Source organism: Lytechinus variegatus, chromosome 8, assembly GCF_018143015.1.
Source record: "Lytechinus variegatus isolate NC3 chromosome 8, Lvar_3.0, whole genome shotgun sequence".
Lineage (NCBI taxonomy): Eukaryota > Metazoa > Echinodermata > Echinoidea > Temnopleuroida > Toxopneustidae > Lytechinus > Lytechinus variegatus.
In genome coordinates this window covers 28,629,837-28,651,367 of record NC_054747.1, presented here as the reverse complement: position 1 = coordinate 28,651,367, position 21,531 = coordinate 28,629,837, and the positions used below count along the sequence as shown (strand labels likewise).

Genomic DNA, 21,531 nt, shown 5'->3' with positions numbered 1-21,531 from the left:
CTTGAAAAGGAGAAAATAAACATTGAAAAGGAAAGAATCAGAGAAAACATTGAAATGGAGAAAATGAGATTGGAGTACCAGTTAAAGTTGAAAGAAATGGAGTTAGCTCATGCAAATACTAATACTAACTCTGTTAAAGATAAATCTCCCCAAGGCTTTGATGTGGCGAAAAATATTCGCCTTGTGCCAAAATTTGATGAAGAGGGAGTTGATACATATTTTGTGTCATTTGAAAAAGTGGCCAAGAGACTGAATTGGCCCGAGGAATACTGGACTCTTCTCCTCCAAAGTGTTTTTGTTGGAAAGGCTGCAAAAGTCTATTCTTCGCTCTCTGAAACGCAATCATGTGACTATGCTACAGTGAAAGAAACAATTCTCAATGCATATGAGCTGGTACCAGAAGCGTACAGACATAAATTTAGGAACATGCAAAGACAAACAGGCCAGACGTATGTTGAATTTGCTAGGGAACAAGAAATGATGATCGATAAGTGGTACAGATCACTGAAAGTTGACAAAGATTTTGTTCACCTTAGGGAAGTTGTCCTCCTAGAAGAATTCAAAAAGAGTCTTCCTTTTGGCATTAAATCTCACTTAGATGACCATAGAGTTACTGAAGTCAGTAAAGCAGCCATAGTAGCTGATGAATTTGAGGTCACACATAAAGGTAGTGGAGATAGGCCTCCTTTCAAGAATTATTGGAAAAAGAAAGGTAAAGGGTCATTTGAATCCCACAATAAACCTAGTGAGGGAAAATATGCAAGCAAGGACAAAGACGCTAACAAGAATCAGGCTAGTGGGGGCACAGAATCAACCAAAAGGTCTGAGAGTCGTAGTTCCAAAATTTGTACTCATTGTCATAAATCGGGACATTTGAAAGAATCATGTTGGAAATTGGTTGGAATGCCAACCAAAACTAAGAAAGACATGGGTTTTGTCAAGCAAACAAGTGTTCCCTCGATGGAGTTTGTTCCATCAGAGCCCAATCAAGATGTTGAGAGTGTTTCTCTGGTATTTGCTGATAAAGTCAAACAGGTTGATGAAACTTTTAGAAGTTTTTTGCATGATGGTGAAGTATCCCCTTGTTCGACTGGTGCTGCTGGTAGGTCAGTGGTGATCCTTAGGGATACAGGGGCTGCACAGTCCCTGATGGTGCCAGGGGATTCGGCTCTTCCTCCGGAGAGTTCAGAGAATGCCAACATCTTAGTTCAAGGTATTGGCCCAAATTTCATGTCGGTTCCTTTGCATAAGGTCGACTTAAAGTGTGACCTAGTTAGTGGTCCTGTGACTGTTGGTGTCGTTCCAGAATTACCCATGAAAGGTGTTGATTTCTTGTTAGGTAACGACTTGGCTGGAGATAAAGTTGTTGCATCTCCAGTGGTTTCGGAAAAGCCCGTTGAGGTAGCTGAAACTGAATTGTTGCAGGAAGATTTTCCAGGGATTTTCCCGGATTGTGTTGTTACTAGGTCTCAGACTCGTAGAGCTGAAAAGGATGATGCGGAATCTGCTGATGTAGAGGAGAGTACTGATGTCTGGTTAGCTGAAACCTTTTTCAAGGATTTGAATGGGGATAGTGTTGAAGGCTCTGTTGCTAACAATGATAGTTTGTTTAGTAAATCCTCCCTAGTACAGGCACAACAGGCAGACCCAGAATTAAAAAGCTTGTCACAGAAAGCATGTTCTGAGGCTGAGGCTGATAAGGTTCCTGAGTGCTTTTATGTCAAAGATGACATTTTGATGAGGAAATGGAGACCTCCCCGGAGACCAGCTGATGAAGATTGGTGTATAATTCACCAGGTTGTAGTTCCTCCTTGTTACCGCACAGATATTCTGAAAATGGCTCATGAGTTACCTATGGCAGGTCATGTCGGTATTCGGAAGACAGAAGATAGAATTATGAGGCATTTCTATTGGCCTAAGATGCACAAAGATGTTGTGCATTTCTGTAAGACATGTCACACATGTCAGATTATTGGTAAGGCACAGCCTTCTATCAAGCCTGCTCCATTGATACCCATTCCTGCATTTGATGAACCTTTTACTAGGGTTCTTGTTGATTGTGTCGGACCCTTACCCAGAACGAGGTCGGGTCACAGATTTCTCCTGACGATTATGGACTTGTCTACACGGTTTCCAGAGGCGATACCTTTGAGAAGTATCACTGCAAAGACAGTGGTGCAGGCGTTAGTGCAGTTTTTCACTAGGTACGGTCTGCCGAAGGAAATTCAATCTGATCAAGGGTCAAATTTCATGTCAGGAATATTTCAGCAAGTTATGAAGGAGTTGGGAATAAAGCAGATCAAGTCCTCTGCTTATCACCCACAGTCCCAAGGAGCATTAGAACGCTATCATCAGACTTTGAAGACCATGATTAGGGCTTATTGTGAAGACTATCCCGATGACTGGGATAAAGGGATCTCATTCCTACTGTTTGCAACTAGGGATTCCCCGAATGAGTCCACAGGTTTCAGTCCATTTGAATTGGTCTATGGTCATGAGGTTAGGGGTCCTCTAAAGCTTATCAAAGAGAGGTTTATGGTTCAGAATGATGATGTAAACCTTCTAGACTATGTGTCAAAGTTTAGAGAAAGGCTCTCAAAAGCTTGTGATGTGGCTAAGGAACACTTGAAAGAGTCGCAGGGAAAAATGAAAGCTCAAGCTGACAAAAATGCAAAAGAGCGAAGTTTCAAGCCTGGAGACAAAGTGTTAGTGTTGTTGCCTTTGCAAGGTGAGCCCTTGAAAGCTAGGTTTAGTGGTCCCTACATAGTCAAAAAGAAATTGAATGATGTCAACTATGTGATCAGTACCCCTGATCGAAGAAAGTCTCAAAGAGTTTGTCATGTAAACATGTTGAAAGAATACTTTGAGCGAGAGGCTAGTCAGCCAATAGGTACAACACAGGTCAAAGAAGAAGAAAAACATGTAAATGTACATGAAGAAGAATGTTATGGAAAGACAGATAATGAATTGTCTTATACAGATGTATCCAAGAACGAACCATGTGGTATAAAGTTATCTAACTCAGAGATGTTAGGAAACATGGATGAGGCATTAAAACACCTGCCTGAAGATCAAAGAAATGATATATCTGGCCTGTTAAGAGAATATGAGAATGTATGTAAAGACAAACCAGGTCGTACACCTTTAACTGTACATGACGTAGACATAGGTGATGTAAGACCTATCAAACAGAATCCTTATAGGCTCAATCCAAGCAAGTTGGAAATGGTGAATAAGGAAATACAGTTTATGTTAGATAATGACATAATCGAACCGAGTCAGAGTAGTTGGAGTTCTCCCATTGTAATGGTTCCAAAGCCAGACGGCTCTCAGAGATTTTGCATTGATTACCGAAAGGTAAATGCAGTAACTAAGACTGACTCGTATCCAATTCCTAGGTTAGAAGATTGTATTGATAGAGTTGGAAATTCTGCCTATATCACAAAGATAGACTTGCTTAAAGGATATTGGCAAGTGCCACTGACTGACCGAGCCAAAGAGATATCAGCCTTTGTTACACCTGAAGGCTTGTTTCAATGCAAAGTCATGCCTTTTGGAATGAAAAATGCACCAGCAACCTTCCAAAGGTTGACAAATCAAGTGATTGCCGGACTTGACAATTGTGTCGTATACATAGACGACATCCTAGTATACAGTGATACTTGGAATGATCATCTGAATCATTTGCGAGCACTGTTTGACAGGCTGGACAAAGCCAATCTAGTAGTGAATCTGATGAAGAGTGAATTTGCCAAGGCAAAAGTCACATATCTTGGTCATGTGGTTGGTCAAGGGCACGTGCTACCAAGAGAAGCCAAGATACAAGCTATCTTAGACTTCCCAATTCCCACAACTAAGAAAGAATTGCTCAGATTCTTAGGTATGAGTGGCTTCTACAGGAAATTTGTTCCAAATTTCAGTACAGTGGTTAGTCCTCTGACAAACCTGCTGAAGGCAAAAGTGAAGTATGTTTGGTCTGACGAATGTCAAAGATCATTTGAGAAATTAAAGGCCATTTTGGTGAATGAGCCTGTTTTGGCAGCTCCAAACTTCACAAAGCCATTCAAAGTAGCTATTGATGCATGTGATGTTGGAGTAGGAGCAGTATTGCTCCAAGAAGATGAAGAAGGCATCGAAAAACCAGTGTGCTACTTCTCTAAGAAACTCAATCGGTTTCAAAAGAAATACTCAACTATTGAAAAAGAGGCCCTGAGTCTCGTACTAGCCCTTCAGCAGTTTGAGGTGTATCTAACCAATGGAGAGATTACAGTCTATACAGATCACAATCCTCTTGTGTTTTTGGAGAAATTTAAAACAAAGAATCAAAGACTGTATAGATGGAGCCTAATGCTCCAACCATTCCCTTTGAAAATTGTACACATAAAGGGAAAGAATAATGTAATTGCTGATGCTCTATCAAGAGTATAAAAAGTGAAATTATTCATGATTTTGACCAAGTGTGTCATTTGAAGAAAACATCTTTGATGTTCATTTATTTTAACATGTTCGTTAAGTACTATATCTTTGTACACGATAACAGTAAATGATTTATCAAGATGACTTTGAGCAGTTAAAAGAAAAAAAAGTAATCTTAAAGAAACCTTTACTACGGTAAAGCTTTCTTTTCCCCGGTGGGGGAGGTGTTATATATAAGAATAATTGTAGAAGAATTGTGAAAGCAGTTACATTAATCTATTAGTTATTTCCTCTTTAAGAATAGCCTAGAATGATCAAGTACATTCCACAGCATGTTTGTAAAGAACTTTCCAGAATGTCTTTTTATTATGCAGGCCTTGCCTATTTAAAGGCCAAGGAGTTTTATTGTTGAATAGGGAAAAGCCAAACAATAGAATTGTATTGGTAGTGGAAATGAATAGGCTTAGGCATTTTGTTTACACATGTTGATTTCAATGAGGTCATTCAAGAATGTTTTAGAAATAAAGAAGCTTCCAGAAGAGTGAATTCTAGAAGCTTGTAGATTAGTTGAAATTTGAGAATGATCTAGAACACTTGTAATTAGTATAAAGCTGCAGATTTTTCAAGATGATCATCACATCATATGAGAGCAGGAGATCACATCACATCATATGAGATCACTTCACCAGATCAGATCAGAGCAGTTTATGCATCAATGAACTGTTTGCAGTTATTTTGAGAGAGAAATTATCAGTTCTCATCAACATCATCAACCTGTTCAATGAACACGTTTCAACCCATGGATTGCTGAAATTGACTGTTAATCATCATCAACATCGTCTTCACGGACATTTCAACTCGTTACAGTGACTGTTATTATTCATCGGACTTCAACATCAGTTTCATCATCACCATCATTGTGAATTTTCGCCAGTCAACTGGGATTTTATCATTTGGATTATTACTTGGATATAGTATCATCACTTCGGGATTTTACATCGGACACTTCAAGAGATTTATGTAAGATCATTATTTGTTTTATTTATGTATAATTATTTCCTGTAATAAAAAAAAGGAAAATTTTAACTTTATATTTTAAAATCTTGTTTGTTATTTGTTGCAGTATCGTAACATGATGATGTTGATGGTGACAAGCACTCTTACTTATCTCCTCAATTCCTCTATTTCAGATGAAAGCATTTGAGTACTATTTGAAGGCAGCCAAGGCTGATCATTGGGATTCAGGTGTAAAGGTCGCTGAACTTTACAACCAAGGCAACGAACAGATGGCAAGGAACGACGTCATGGCTGCTGCGTAAGTTTTGATTATCATATGTGCAGAGTGTTTTAGCAATGCATCAAGAACGCATATCATGGTCTGCATCATTTGCCTGTTCAACACGAGAGCATATTGAAAAAGTACCAAAATCTGACAAATATTCCATAGGCTTCTGTAAAAAACTTGCTGTTCGATATGGAACTGTATAGAACAGCCTAGTGCACTTGTACAGGCTCAATCACTGTTGTTGATTTTTGGAGGGGGAATAGATAATAATAACAATAATTATTATATTGGATGACTTTATTTCATGGTATACCAGAAATATTCCACTCGTCAGGACGAACATTGCACTCATCTACAATTCGTGCAATATTGGTGCAACTCTTTGTATATGCCTGTCTGGGGAAGGTTTCCATGGAGCATTTCATCAGTAATTTTTACTGACCGAATTAGGTAGAATGATTACAGTGTCATAACATGTTTGGGCCAATAAAACACTAACTCAACACTTAAAAATGATCAGCTAAGTCCATACAATTCATCGTCCTCTTCGCAAAATAGATGGGATTTAATCCTTTTCCTTCCTTTCTAGATGGGCCCGGTATGTGGCAGAGAAGAACCGTGATGTGGCCTGGGTCCTACGCTGGGCTCTGGATGCCTATCTAGAGAGCTCCTGGTCCCAGAGCCTGGTCTACTACGCCATAGCAGCCGAGGCTGGTCTAGAAGTGGGCCAGTTCAATCTGGCCTACCTCTGTGATGAAAATCATGTGAGTTTCCAAAATAATAATTGTAATAGGCATTTATGTAGCGCCCTCTATCTTGACATATTCTATTCCCAGGCGCGTTGTTATTATTACCCCAGCTTTAGCTCAAGCTGCCTTTCAGCGCTCATGCATTCAAGGAATTAATCCTGCCGGGTACCCTTTCACCTCACCTGGGTCGAGTGCAGCACAATGTGGATAAATTTCTTGCTGAAGGAAATTACGCCATGGCTGAGATTCGATCCCACAACCCTCTGTTTCAAATTCCACTTATCCACTGGGCCACAATGCTCCACACTCCACAAAGTAACCCTTTGAGACAAAATTCATTCAATGAAATATCCACAATTCAAATAGCTCAACTAACCAGTCTGAGAGAAAACCCAAACAGATCTGTTGGCTCTTAGCAAAACGAAGGCCATCTGGATCCCGTAAAACAATGCTTAGCAAGGATCGTAGAACCTTATTTCATGATTGATTGCATTGAATACAATGTACAATCAAGTGTAGGATTAATCATTATGCTTTGTGTTACAGAGCCCAGGATAAGTGGTTGCCTCGGACTTCGTCTGTGACTTGCGACCCTTGGCTATGTTTCAGATTTTTTTTCAGAGGTGAATATCATGCCTGAAAATGAGCTACATGTACATGTATGTCCTATAGCCATATTGATATTAGCATTAGATTATTAATTTTCCATCCTCGAATACTCATATGTGTGTTTTCAGGATGGTATTGCTGAGAGATACATAGATAAAGACTGCGCCTGGAAATACTGGCAACTTGCTGCTGCTTCAGTTCATCCTCATCTAACTTGTAAGATTTCATTTTTCATTACTTATTATTTTTTTCCCGTTCGTAAGTCGCTTTTCTTTCTGGGTATTGAGCTACATGTGTCAATGTGAGTTTAAAGGACAAGTCCACCCCAGTAAAAACTTGATTTGAATAAAAGGAGAAAAAATTCCAACAAGCAAAACACTGAACATGTCATCAAAATCGGACGTAAAATAAGAAAGTTATGAAGTTCCACAAACGGTTATATGCACAACCGTAGTAGGCATGCACATGAGGACACTGATGAGGTCACCCACTCACTATTTATTTTGTACTTTATTGTATGAAATATGAAAAATTCTAAGTTTCTCCTCATTGTCAAGTGAAACAAATTTTACACCTCCCTGAACTTGTGGGATGACCATTATTTTAACAGTTTATGATTAAATCAAGATGGTCCTTGTTGTAAAATCTGTAACAATTGAAATATTGTATAATTCAAACAATAAAATAAATAGTGAGTGAGGGACATCATCGACTCTCTCATTTGCGTATCACTGAGTTTTGCATGTAACTGTTTTGTGAAAAATATGCAAAACTTAAAAAGTATGATAACTTTCGTATTTTACATCCAATTTTGATGAAGTTTTCAGCGTTATGCTTGTTTGAATTTTCTCTATCATTTCCATTCAACAATTTTCTAGGGTGGAATTGACCTTTAATTATAAACTCTAAGTACTTTTCTTTATCACTTTTGCTGTGTATACAACTTTTAGTGGAATTATGCTAGACCTAAATTTCATAACTTATTTTACATCTGATTTTGATATTGCCTGTGATTAGGCACCTTATCAAAATTATGCGTAGTATCTGGATTCCTGGGGTCTGTTTCATAAAGCTGTTCGTAAGTTAAGAGCGACTTTAAGAACGACTGGTGAACCTGTCTGGCATGCTAAGTAATCACCAATGAACATTTTTTGGTGAATATCATTTTAATACCACAAGAAAGGATCACCAGTCATTCTTAAAGTCACTCTGAACTTCAAGACAGCTTTATGAAACTACCTCCTGGTTTGATCATGCTATGTAGATTTCGATAGTGAGTCTCCTATTTTCCCTTTTACGTGGTCCATAATGAAATGTATGAGTTGGCAATGAAAACCCGCATGCAGGTTTCCTGCAGTAAAGATATGACTGTGATGTTCACAACATGCCCTTCGCTATTATGCCGTCTTGTGTAACCATTTGTGCAGATCAACCGGTTAGTGCGTGGTGCGGCATTTCATTCATTTGCAAAATATTTTGTATTTCCAAATTTCTCGTTCTTTTTCAGCAATCTTGAAAGTTGCAGACTATCACTGGTATGGCTATAAGAATGTCTCAAATCAAGACAAGGCTGTGGAGTATTACATCCAAGCTGCAGAGACGAGGCAGTCTCATGTAAGTATTTAACATACCTGAAATAACCAAATGGAATAATCTGTTGTCATATGTTTGTATGTATTGAAAAGGACCATCTCAAACCCTACCATAAGTTGGCAAATTATCCATTATTTCCACATGAAATAAAATGAAAAGTCTCCTGAAGACAGACAGTCAACCTGCCTGAAAGGTCAAGTCTCTCTACTGCTTCTACTCATCATCTCTAATTCTCTACTCTTCAAGCCAGCATCTCATCCATCCTACTACTCAAGCTGTTTTCAACTCATCAATCTCTTCTGGTTTACAGTCCTTTTCAGGACTACATTCAAGAAAGATTACTCTACTCTCAAATTTCCACTTTCACACCTATCCATTTCTTTTCTTGAAAAGAAATCAATTAAGCAGAGTCATGTTCTTGGAGCCCAGCCAAATTATTTGCCTTTCATTTAGGTCATCTTCAGGAAGTAAGTATGTAAACTAAAACCAGTAATGTAAAAGAAATTAAGATACATTGTGCAAAAATTGTGCAAATTAAATACTAGGAACAACAAGACTCGACTCCCAAATTTCATTTCTTTCATTTTAAGTCAGTCAAATTTATAGTTCCTAAGATATATGTAGATGATGAGAAGGACTGTTTGTTTATCTTTCTTATAGTAGCTCTTAAAAGAATTGTTCTTAACGTTTCGAGCAGATATGCTTTGCTCTTCGTCAGGAGTGCAAACTTCAAAGCTCACAAGATACACATAGTTTTAAAAGGTAATTTGAACTTGTCAAAATAAGTGAATATAATCAGCAAATAAGTCACATCAACATTATGGCCCGTATTCAGAAGTCAGGTTTAATTTAGACCATGGTCTAACTCTGTGCTAAATTTATGGAAAGCCAAAAGTGTCGAAAATTTTATTAAGTTGTATGTTTCTTATGTTTACTGTGCTCTTTTCTGATTCATCGATGGTGAAGAAAATCACCTATTAATAATTCCGACACAATTATGATGGATTTAAGAGCCAAATGAGGTGAAATATTAAATCTCCACTGTTAGTGATTTATGAAACAATTGGCTATCCATACTTAAACCACAACCTTAAACCTGAGTTTAACTTAAAGGTAAATGCTAGTTTTGGTAACGACATCAAAATGAGTTCGTGCAAAATGCAATGAAATGACCACCAAAGTGTCTGTATAAATAAAACGATGTGCCAAAGGATTCTGGAAGAAATTGTGTAATTGCAGAGAAATCAGCAAATAAGCACAGGATTCGGGTAGGGCGTCGGGCCCGACGCTCTAAGCAATAATTATACATTGTCCCACATGCGCTTATCTGTGTTGGGGATCTTCGGGTGAACATTTTTCAGCATAGATTTCAAGTTTTAACAAAGTTCAGTTAATGTAACTGTACAAGATCTAGATCCTCGATGATATACTGACAATTAAGCCTTGTTTTACAGACTTTCTCATGAAATCAGTGTTTACTGTAACTACTGGAATTTCTCTTTAAACCTGACTTCAGAATACAGGCCTATGTTTTCATTCATTTTCACCTTCTTTTGATCATTCAGGCCGTGTTTAATTTAGCCAACCTTATTGAGAATGGAGTGCACGTGAAGGATGATGTCCTGATAAGGTTAGGTGTTCCATCAAACATCTTCAGCAGCAAGAACAACATCTCAAAGGTCATGGAACTGTACCGCATGTAAGTGATGATAATCATGTCATATGTTTAAGGTTTTATTAGAATATCCACATATCGCAGCCATTTAGGCTGAATTGCATTGGATTTACGAAATATAACAATAAAATGATAACGTGATATAGCAATCAAACATTATGAATATATTATTTACAAATAAAGAGACAAACACTTTGGGTAACTTGGCAGATTAAGGAAAGGATGGCCAGAGTGTAGAGAAAATTGGGAAAACGAGATACAATAATTTCGCCCTGTTACTATGCATATACTCAACTGCGTTTTGATACGCGATGTCATATTATTACCCCTGCCGTAGCTGAGCTTCCATGTCAGTGCCAAAGCGTCGAATAAATCCTACTGGTTACCCAATTACCTCACCTGGGTTGAGTGCAGCACAATATGGGTAAATATCTTGTTGAAGGAAAACACACCATGACTGGGATTCGAACCCATGTCCTGATTGAAAGACGAGAGCTGTAACCTCTAGACCACGACTTCCCCAAAATATCGATGATAATTATTATATTTGCTTGTATACATTTAGCACTTCACACTTTTATCAGAAGTCTCTAAGTATTGGACAATAAAAGTACCATATTTGCTTTTTTTTCCAAGGAATAAAGTCCTGTCAGGTCCCTATTCACCTCACCTGGGTTTAGTGCAGCAAAGTAAGCATGAATTTCTTGCTGAAGGATATTAATGTGTGGATTAGCATTTGAACCAACCGCAAGCTGCTGATTATTAAAGAGATGTGAATCTCACTACACACTGAAGCCTCCATGTATAGTAATAATTTATGATAAACATTTAGAAAGTGCTCATAACTGACTATATTGTTGCTCAGCCAGTCAAACACCAGGAAACACTTGTCAGACAACAAAATAATGTTGATGAAACTTTCCTCTTTTGTTCTTCTTTTCAGATGTCGAGATAGCTCAGAGGATGCATATTTTCCCTGTGGATTGGCCCTTCTTAATCTCCAACTCAGGCAGGTGTGGAAGGAACACAACTTGTCTATACAGGTTAGTATTGGTGGTTAGACAGTGACAGAACATTTGCTCCAGCCATAGTTGCTCCAGGCTTTGTTTCGTCTAAGATATAGGGTTGGGGTTGCAGTAGGGTTTTATGTTAGGTTTAGGATAGGATCTAGTGTTAAATCAAGGGATGAATTTGGGTTATGTATATAGTGTGTGGAACTTACAGCGGAGCAATTGTCGCCGGAGCAACTGACATGGAACCGGCTAGACAGGCTATCGTTGTCATGGTGATGGATGATGTGGTTCAGTAATTATGGAAAAAAATAAATGATACTGGGAAAATGATGATGAAGAATGTAATGATGATGAAGAGGATTATTGTGATGATGGTGGTGATGGTGATGATGATGATCATGATGATGATGAAGATGGGGGGGGGGGGCTACTTTTCACAACTTATTGCCTAATTTTGCCACATTGGACAAGCTTTGATATTTTGCAATGAATGGGAATTTTCCAGGGCTCTTGTGAGCATTTCAGGGGCAATATTGGCCCCAGCCCCCATGTATATTTTTTTCCTGGATGCTAGTGATCATGGCAATGTGTTAATGCTAAAGATAATGATATTTACAATGAGAAGTAGCATTATTAGCGTTGCATTCTATGGTTGATGTGGTAATGCCAATAATGAAAAGATTTGCAGTATTTCAATCTCTTCAACAAATCATCAAAGTACTTTTTTTTACATTTATTTTTGCACCCTCTCTGTACAGGTTGCCAGTGGATGCATGGTATGTCTCCTGACACTATACACAGCTGCGACATTCCTTGGATACCTTGGAGGTAGCAACACACCTAAAAACATTAACAACAACAATAGCAATAACAATGCTGATGCCTCAACTGAGCATCAAGAAGATATAGAATCAAATCAGTCTCCTACAACTCTCCTAGGTGTTGCTGCAACTAGTACAACCACTACCACAACATCAACACCATCGTCAGCGCAAGGTGTTGAGCGGGAGCCTGCAACATTGGAGTCTCCAAGCACAAGTGGGTCCTCATCTTGAGTTGTCACAGCGATGTTGCAGCAATAAGGATATGACTGAAATAGTACTTACAACATGTCTGCCACTTTATATGATCATGGGTATTTAGTATGCATTGTGTGATTTTGATCTTTCCGTAAACTGTGCAATATGATTGTTTGTTTGATTGATTTATTAATTGTTTGATATCACTAAATGGTCCCTATTCTTCATTGCTTTACATTTACTTTTAAGAGGGATGCAAGTTTTCAGGCCAAATCTTGAATTAGGACCCTTGCAATTTATTATCAGGCCATAGTTTAAGGCTTACGCAATTATGTGTATATATTATATTTTTAGTGATTTTCAGACCCTCTAATCAATTTCAACTGTCCTCCCTGTATCTAAGCCAATGACACGCTGCAGTATATATATATAAAAAAATTTACATGTAATTGATATTGAAATTTCTGCAAATCTTGACTGCTCCATATTTTCACATTGGTATTACATATTGACTGACTTTTTAAGTGACTCACTGACCCTGAATTCTTGAAATTTCAGACATCTAGGCTATGTTACACAAAGATAAGCAATCAATTGCTAAATGGACTGACCAATCAAGATCAATGTTACACGTGCATTTGGTTCAAAATACTGAGCAGGAACCAATCAGAAGTGTTCTTTCATATTTCCTATTCATTGCTACATGTAGCAGACCTGCCAACCAGTATCTTTTTGCAACCAAAATATGGCAGTTCGTTTTTTCTTCAAAAATATGTTTTTGTAAAAAAAAAAAATTTAAATCGTAATATTGAGAAAAATCATCTCTATATATGTCTTTATTTCATAAAACTTACACAAGTATGGTTATAAGATCAATGTAATTTCAGGTACATGTAGCTTGTTTCTTTTTCAATCATTTTGTTAAAACCAGGGTGAGATATACATGTTTGAATTTTTTTTCATCTGCAAGAGCAGTGCGCAACTGCGCATTCTAGCTTTCATGCAGCTTGAGCGCCGTGATAAGAGAGTGCGCCACACATTTTATTATGAAATACACTTTTAGGGGGAAAATGCACTCTTTTTATCCCAGAATACACTTTTTCATTCCCAGAGGTTGGCAGGTCTGCCTATGCCCCAGTCTCACTTATGAAATTTACTCCAAACCGACCAATGATGTGACATTGGTAATAGTGTAGTAGCTTTGGTCGGTCTGGATTCGGTTTCGTTGGTGTGAATGTAGCTGAAGCCATGATAAATAAAACCCTGCAGGGCTCCTGTGAGAAAGACACATCTGTGGTTGCTTTTGATTAAAGGTGTTTGACTTATCATACAATTCGTTTGACATGTGTTTACACCTATATTCATCCTTTTTGTGAAAGTGCACTTTTAAAAGAAAAAATCAAATAATGCATCTGTCCTGGGTGTTATCAAACCATGTGTATGTGCCAAAATGATTAATTCCGTGTATAATATTTGAAATAGTGTGATTCTTTCATCCTTTCTCTCTTCTTAATCTCTTTGAATGACTTATATGACTATATTTGTGCACTGTAATTGTCTTTGATATATACAGGTATCCACAGAAATAATCTTGTTTAAGAGTGTTGTAATGTCTTTCATGTCCAATTGTTTATTGAAGATCTGTCCAAGGAAATTCTTACTATTGTAGAGAGTTTACTTATATAAGAAAGTTAGTTGTTGTTACTGGGTTCTGATTGTATTTAGGGTTTTGTTCAGATTTATGTTCAAAGAAATGCTTAGAGTTGTGTTAAGAGTTATGTTCGTATTTTTCTTAAGCGTTATGTCTTGAATTATGTCCATATCTATTTACTGAATTATGTTGTTTGAAGGTTTGCATGGTTGCATGTACAATCGCTGATGAGGTTTACGGTACACCATGTGGAGTATTATAGAAACGGTGGATAGAAGAAGAAAAAGAAATGGATAGGGGAGAAAGTGGAAATTTGAGAATAGAGTTATCTTGAGTGTACAGTGTAGTCCTGTAAAGGACTGTAAACCAGAAGACGGACAGTCAACCTGCCCAAATCGTTGAGTCTCTCTACGGCTTCTGATCATCATCTCTACTCGCCGACTCAAGCCAGCGTCTCCTCATCCATCCTACTTCTCAAGCTGTTTCAACTCATCAATCTCTTCTGGTTGACAGTCTTTTTCAGGACTACATTCAAGAAAGATTCCTCTACTTTCAAATTTCCACTTTCACGCCTATCCATTTCTTTTTCTTCTATCCACTGTTTCTATAATACTCCACATGGTGTACCGTAAACCACATCAGGATTATGTTCAGATTTGTGATATCCTCCCACAGATGGAACTCTTTATTGTGTTTTATATTCAAAGAAATGATATTATTTCAATGAGCCATTTTTTCATGATTTTTACCAGATTTAAAGAAAAATTTAGGATTTGGGGACCCTTTCACCAGACAATCAAAGCATCTAACTTCTTAGACTTAGGATAGAATGTATCACATGTACCTATTTATATCAAAGTTGAGGTTATTTGTTGTCGCTTGTAAATCATATTAGTACTAGACTCAGTGTTTCTCAGTTTTGTCTTTCTATTGTTCAACTTTCGTATACTTTAAAAATGTGTTGTAAATATATAAAAAGTACTTATTTATGATGTAAGCATTATATATTACTCTTGTGCAATACATTCCATTGTTGTAGTTAAGTTTAAAAGTGCCTTGTATTGCACAAGCAACAAAATCACAAATGTCTTCCAAAATTGTGATCTTCCACAGGCCTTGGTGCCTTGTGATACTGTACATACATGTATGAAGTTATTATATTCTTGACTTTTTTTTCTAGTTTGTAAAGTAGTAATATCAGTATTATTGCAGTGACTTTTATAGAGAACTTTTGTTTGGCTTATCAAGGCCAGTTAGACAAGGAGTTGCGATTGATTCAAATTGAATTGCGATTGGTTACACTTGTGTACTTAAGACATAGGCCGGTATTCTGAAGTCGGATTTAATTTAAACTCTGGTTTTAAGTTGTGGCTTAACTATGGAAAGCCAGTTGTTACATAAATCTCTAACAGTAGAGGTTCAATGTATCAGCTCATTTGACTCCCAAAACATTAACTGCCTGGGAAGGATAAGTATGACAGTTGTCTTCACCATTAAAGAATTAGTAAAGAGCACAGTAAACATGAGAAGCATTCACTGTAAACAAAATTTTGAACCGTTTGGCTTCCCATAATTTTATGACAGAGTTAGACCATGGTCTCAGTTAAACCTTACTTCAGAATACGGGCCATAGAGTTGAGATTGATCTGAATTCGTTCTTAGATTGAATGAATCGAAAATATTTGTCAGATTGACACTTTGTTTTTATTTTTCTAGTTTGTTTCAAATTTTTCTCTTATGACATTTCCATTGTATGTGTATCTTCCTTTTGTACATAGGATTCACTTCCCCCTTTATCTTTTCTCTTTCTTTTATGTTATCTCTCCCTCTTTCCCCAGTTACACTGTACTTATTTGTGGTGTCTTTTTCTGATGTTTGTCAAGTTTAAGTGAAATATCATTAATGGTCAGTTTTCTCCTTTTTTTGCTTCAATACATTTTGGTAGAAAATTTGAATATCTGATGACTTGGAATACTATCTATCTCTTTTTCTTCCTCCCTTGCTTTCTTTTTTCCGTTGTCACGATTTGTTCATTTTCCTGTCTCTTTTATTTTCTCCCTATATTCCTTCTCTTATTAGATAAGATGGGTATATACTCTACATTATTACATACTCTACATTTATGAATCATATCTTTATTACCTCCCTCTCTCTCTCTCTTTCTCTTTCTTTTCATTTTGTCTTTCTTTTTGCCTGTCTGTCTTTCTTTCGTTCTCACTATCATTCTCCAGCTCCCTATCTCTCTCTCTCACTCTATGCCTGTCTCTTATATTTCCTTAAGGCCTGGTCACACGGCCTGAGCGTTGTTGGAGCGGTAGGGAGAGAGGGTCGAATTTCGCTCACAAAATTGGGGGCAAAAAAACAATCAAAATCGAAAATGGTGAACGGTAACGAGCGGTGATGATTTTTTCTCTCCGCTCCAACAACGCTCGGGCGGTGTGACCATGCCATTACATGTATGTATCTATTTCTTTTATCTTGGAAATATATTCATCTTCCATGTAGAAGCTACATGGACTTGATATTGCCTACATGACATAAATGTTTATTATACCTTTATTGTCTATAGATATTTTAGATGACATCTTTTGAATGTGAACAAGTCTTCCTAATCTTGGTTGCTTCCTTGGTCACCAGACGTGCCTTATGAACAAATACTGTATATAGTTGAGATGCAGAAGGTTGCTATTCTCATAGATTTTGTACATAAAGTAGTTATGCCCTTTTGATAGTCAGTGCCATAATATGTTACCGAGTTCTATTTTCAAAAGGTATTGTATTCACCTTGACTACTTGTCATACTAAAGAATTGAATTAAGATCTATTAGGTTCAGTGAGGAACAGGGAGAATTGACACAATTCTCAATATGAAATAGGGTTTGGGATTTAGCTTTTGCATTATACTTTTATGAAACTATATCTTCCTTTGATTGTGCACATTGAAGTAAAAGTCTTTATTTTGAAATGTTCATTGTCATAGAACATGAAAAATATTTTATTGGAAACATGCTGTAATTTTCTAGTATGCTTAATGTACTAAAAGTACAAGAAAATAACAACAATCTACTTTTAAAACTGACCACATAATAATATTCCTTCACATCACATGTATTGTAGAATTATATGTTAAGTGAACTTGATTTAGTACTATTAAGAATGTGCTTTGTTGAATTGCAACAAAAAATTTTTTATACTACGTTTTGTGTATATTCAGTAATAGTTTAAGTCCCATTTCTTATGTATTTTTAGCATAACATGCTAAACACCGAAGGGTGAAAAAGTGACTATTGTATCATCTTGTATAGAGCATACCTTAATTAGGTTAGTGCACATGTTTCATTGTAAAAAACTCATATTTTTGCTTATCCATTTATGGATTTCTTTCATTACTGGTAGTGTGTGTGTTTTTAATAGCATGCTTTTAAGTTGAATCTCAATTTAAATTGTACTGTAAAATCTAGGGTGTTGAAAGCAACACCAGTCAGTGTTGTAAGAGGCCTACACTCTTAGGCCTGTATTCTAAATGCTGGTTTAATTTAAACTCTGGTCCGAAGTTGAGATTTAACTATGGATAGCCAATTGTGACATACACTGTAAATCTCTAACAGTAAAAGTTCATAGTATCAGCTCATTTGACTCTCAGATCACTCATAACTGTCCGGGGAGGATAAATAAGATAATTGTCTTCACCATTATGGGATTAGGAAAGAGCACGATAAACATAAGAAACATACCATATGAACAAATTTTGACGTTTGGCTTCCCATAATTTTAGCACATAATTAGACATTATAGTGTAGATATCACTAGCAGAATAACACCAATGGGAGTTGAATTAACACTATGAAGTAACACAGGTGTAAGCTGATTAGTGTGCTCCTCTTACAACACTGACTGGTGTAGTTTATATATAACACCACTGTTCATATAGTATATAGGTTTCCAACTGCAGGTGTTAAGCACATATAATAGTAGGTTAGAAGATATTCATATACATATTTATCGATATATTCTATAGAATTTGGCGATAGTTGCTCTTTGGCGAGTTCTGCTTCAAAAAATTTCAGGGTTTAGAAAGTTTTAAAACATGTTATAGTTGATGTATTTTAACGCTTGCATGTAGATAATATCCATGTATTTACACTGCAAAAACTCTGGTGTTGATTTACCACCAGCCTGGAGTCTATCTGACTTATGTGCAAACCAGTGAAGTATTGAAATAAATCAAACCGATGCTGTTCTAATACTAATTGGTGTTGTATAAACACCTATCTGGTGTTTGACCAAAACCAAATTGGTGTTGTATAAACACCTATCTGGTGTTTGACCAAAACCAAATTGGTGTTGTATAAACACCTATCTGGTGTTTGACCAAAACCAAATTGGTGTTGTATAAACACCTATCTGGTGTTTGAACAAAACCAAATTGGTGTTGTATAAACACCTATCTGGTGTTTCACTAAAACCAAATTGGTGTTGTATAAACACCTATCTGGTGTTTGACCAAAACCAAATTGGTGTTGTATAAACACCTATCTGGTGTTTGACCAAAACCAAATTGGTGTTGTATAAACACCTATCTGGTGTTTGACCAAAACCAAATTGGTGTTGTATAAACACCTATCTGGTGTTTGACCAAAACCAAATTGGTGTTGTATAAACACCTATCTGGTGTTTGACCAAAACCAAATTGGTGTTGTATAAACACCTATCTGGTGTTTCACCAAAACCAAATTGGTGTTGTATAAACACCTATCTGGTGTTTGACCAAAACCAAATTGGTGTTGTATAAACTCCTATCTGGTGTTTGACCAAAACCAAATTGGTGTTGTATAAACACCTATCTGGTGTTTGACCAAAACCAAATTGGTGTTGTATAAACACCTATCTGGTGTTTGAACAAAACCAAATTGGTGTTGTATAAACTCCTATCTGGTGTTTGACCAAAACCAAATTGGTGTTGTATAAACACCTATCTGGTGTTTGACCAAAACCAAATTGGTGTTGTATAAACACCTATCTGGTGTTTGACCAAAACCAAATTGGTGTTGTATAAACACCTATCTGGTGTTTGACCAAAACCAAATTGGTGTTGTATAAACACCTATCTGGTGTTTGACCAAAACCAAATTGGTGTTGTATAAACACCTATCTGGTGTTTGACCAAAACCAAATTGGTGTTGTATAAACACCTATCTGGTGTTTGACCAAAACCAAATTGGTGTTGTATAAACACCTATCTGGTGTTTGACCAAAACCAAATTGGTGTTGTATAAACTCCTATCTGGTGTTTGACCAAAACCAAATTGGTGTTGTATAAACACCTATCTGGTGTTTGACCAAAACCAAATTGGTGTTGTATAAACACCTATCTGGTGTTTGAACAAAACCAAATTGGTGTTGTATAAACTCCTATCTGGTGTTTGACCAAAACCAAATTGGTGTTGTATAAACACCTATCTGGTGTTTGACCAAAACGAAATTGGTGTTGTATAAACACCTATCTGGTGTTTGACCAAAACCAAATTGGTGTTGTATAAACACCTATCTGGTGTTTGACCAAAACCAAATTGGTGTTGTATAAACACCTATCTGGTGTTTGACCAAAACCAAATTGGTGTTGTATAAACACCTATCTGGTGTTTGACCAAAACCAAATTGGTGTTGTATAAACACCTATCTGGTGTTTGACCAAAACCAAATTGGTGTTGTATAAACACCTATCTGGTGTTTGACCAAACCAAATTGGTGTTTATTTCAATACTTCTCTGGTGTGAACATACATGTTCACCCATATCACTCCAATTCTCAAAAATCTTCACTGGTTACTGGTATCTAAAAGAATAGAATTCAAAATCCTACTCCACACATGGAAAACATTGCATGGTCAGTCTCCTTTATACCTTCAAAATCTAATCTCTGAATACATTCCCGTAAGAAATCTCCGATCCTCTACTAATAAACAGCTAAATGTACTAAGAACGAATTTAACTCTGGGAGAAAAGGCATTCGCCTCATCAGCTCCATCTCTCTGGAATGCTCTTCCACTGAGGATCCGATCAGCAGAATCACTTGAAGCATTTAAAAAATACCTAAAATCTTATCTGTTTTCTTCTTATTTTTGTTAAATATTGTTAGCTAATTTCATTTATTCATGCACCCATACATATGCAAATTATTTTATCTGTAATTCCCAATCCCTCTGCGCCTCAGAATAGTTCACTAGATAGATGGCGCATAATAAATGCTGTGTTTATTATTATGTACAGTATATAGATTACGGGCTAGTGGTAAATCAACACCGATATTTTTGCAATGCCTTCAGATTCCACTCTCCTTTTTTTCTCTCTCAATCCTCTCCCTTTCTTTCTCCTCTCTCTCTCTCTCATCTCACTAGTCCTTTCTCCTTCCCTGTCTTTCTCTCTTTATTTCTCTGTATGTATGCCCCTATCCATCTTCATTTTCATGTATATATATCTCTCTCTATTCTTTCTTTCCTACATCAAACTGATAAGCAAGTTGAAGTAAAAAAAAAAAAATAGAACAAACCTTGCATGTAATAGTTTTTTTTTAATTTGGAATATTATAATTGATATCAAAAATAAAAAATAGAACATAACATTTTAATAAACGGAACATGTTTCGAGGTGTCGCACCTCATCCTCAGCCTGAAAATTATTAACAGAGTCATTGGTATTTATACAGTTGAGATGTCAAGTAAAAATTTCAAGAATGTAGTTACACAGGATTACAAGGAATGCAATTGTTGGATGGAATGAAGTAAAAAGTTACAAAGTCTATGGATTTATCAGATAGGGGTGTGTTTAAATTAAATGGATAACATTTTTGGTAATTGTACACCTGTTGGTTTAGTTGAGGTTGTTATGTTGATATGTTGAAAATTATAGAATACCATAGATTGATGCACTATACATTTGTATAATACAACACAAAGAGGCTTATGTGTTTTTTTTTCAAATTTACTCTATTAAAGATACTTTACACTACAAAAAGTAGACATATATTGGCAATCAGTGTAACATTGTGTTTACCAATACTTGTACTTAGAAAAGGAATGTAATTATCATATGAACCCAAGTTCACAAACATTGTTCTATAATAATTGTACCGTTGTATAGAGCCATGGTCTACTGCACATTTCTTGTATTATCATGCACTTCATTCAACCTTGAAGGATCTTGAATGAGCACTCACAGACCATTTGCCAAAAGCATGCATTTATACTTAGACTTTTCTTAGCATATTCAATGAAATAAATGTAATTATCTACAAGTCTGCTAAACCACCTTTGTGAGGTTGGACCTTGGAGTGCAAATTTATGTTAGAAAATAAAGCTGAATTAAATAGAACATTCAACTGTGATCAGAATCATTTATTATGTTCCTTGTTTTGTTTGTTCTCAGTAGTGTCGGAATTGGGCTTTAAAAGAGCTGCCAATTAGTAGAATTGTATCCTATTTTAAAGGGGAAAATGACACCAAATAGGATTTTTTTTCCCCTA

The 21,531-nt window shown here is 36.5% G+C and overlaps 1 protein-coding gene across 1 annotated transcript in view; it reads left to right on the top strand.

Moving 5' to 3' along the window:
- The window catches only part of LOC121420294 (protein sel-1 homolog 3-like), a 46,263-nt gene extending 33,477 nt beyond the window's left edge, over positions 1-12,786 (top strand). Inside the window, exons 16-22 of the mRNA XM_041614870.1 lie at positions 5,607-5,731; positions 6,291-6,465; positions 7,188-7,275; positions 8,567-8,673; positions 10,218-10,351; positions 11,271-11,370; positions 12,099-12,786. Coding sequence (XP_041470804.1) covers positions 5,607-5,731; positions 6,291-6,465; positions 7,188-7,275; positions 8,567-8,673; positions 10,218-10,351; positions 11,271-11,370; positions 12,099-12,395 — 1,026 coding nt within the window. The 3' untranslated portion in view covers positions 12,396-12,786. The remainder of the gene's footprint in view (positions 1-5,606; positions 5,732-6,290; positions 6,466-7,187; positions 7,276-8,566; positions 8,674-10,217; positions 10,352-11,270; positions 11,371-12,098) is intronic.
- The last annotated feature ends 8,745 nt before the right edge of the window (positions 12,787-21,531 follow it).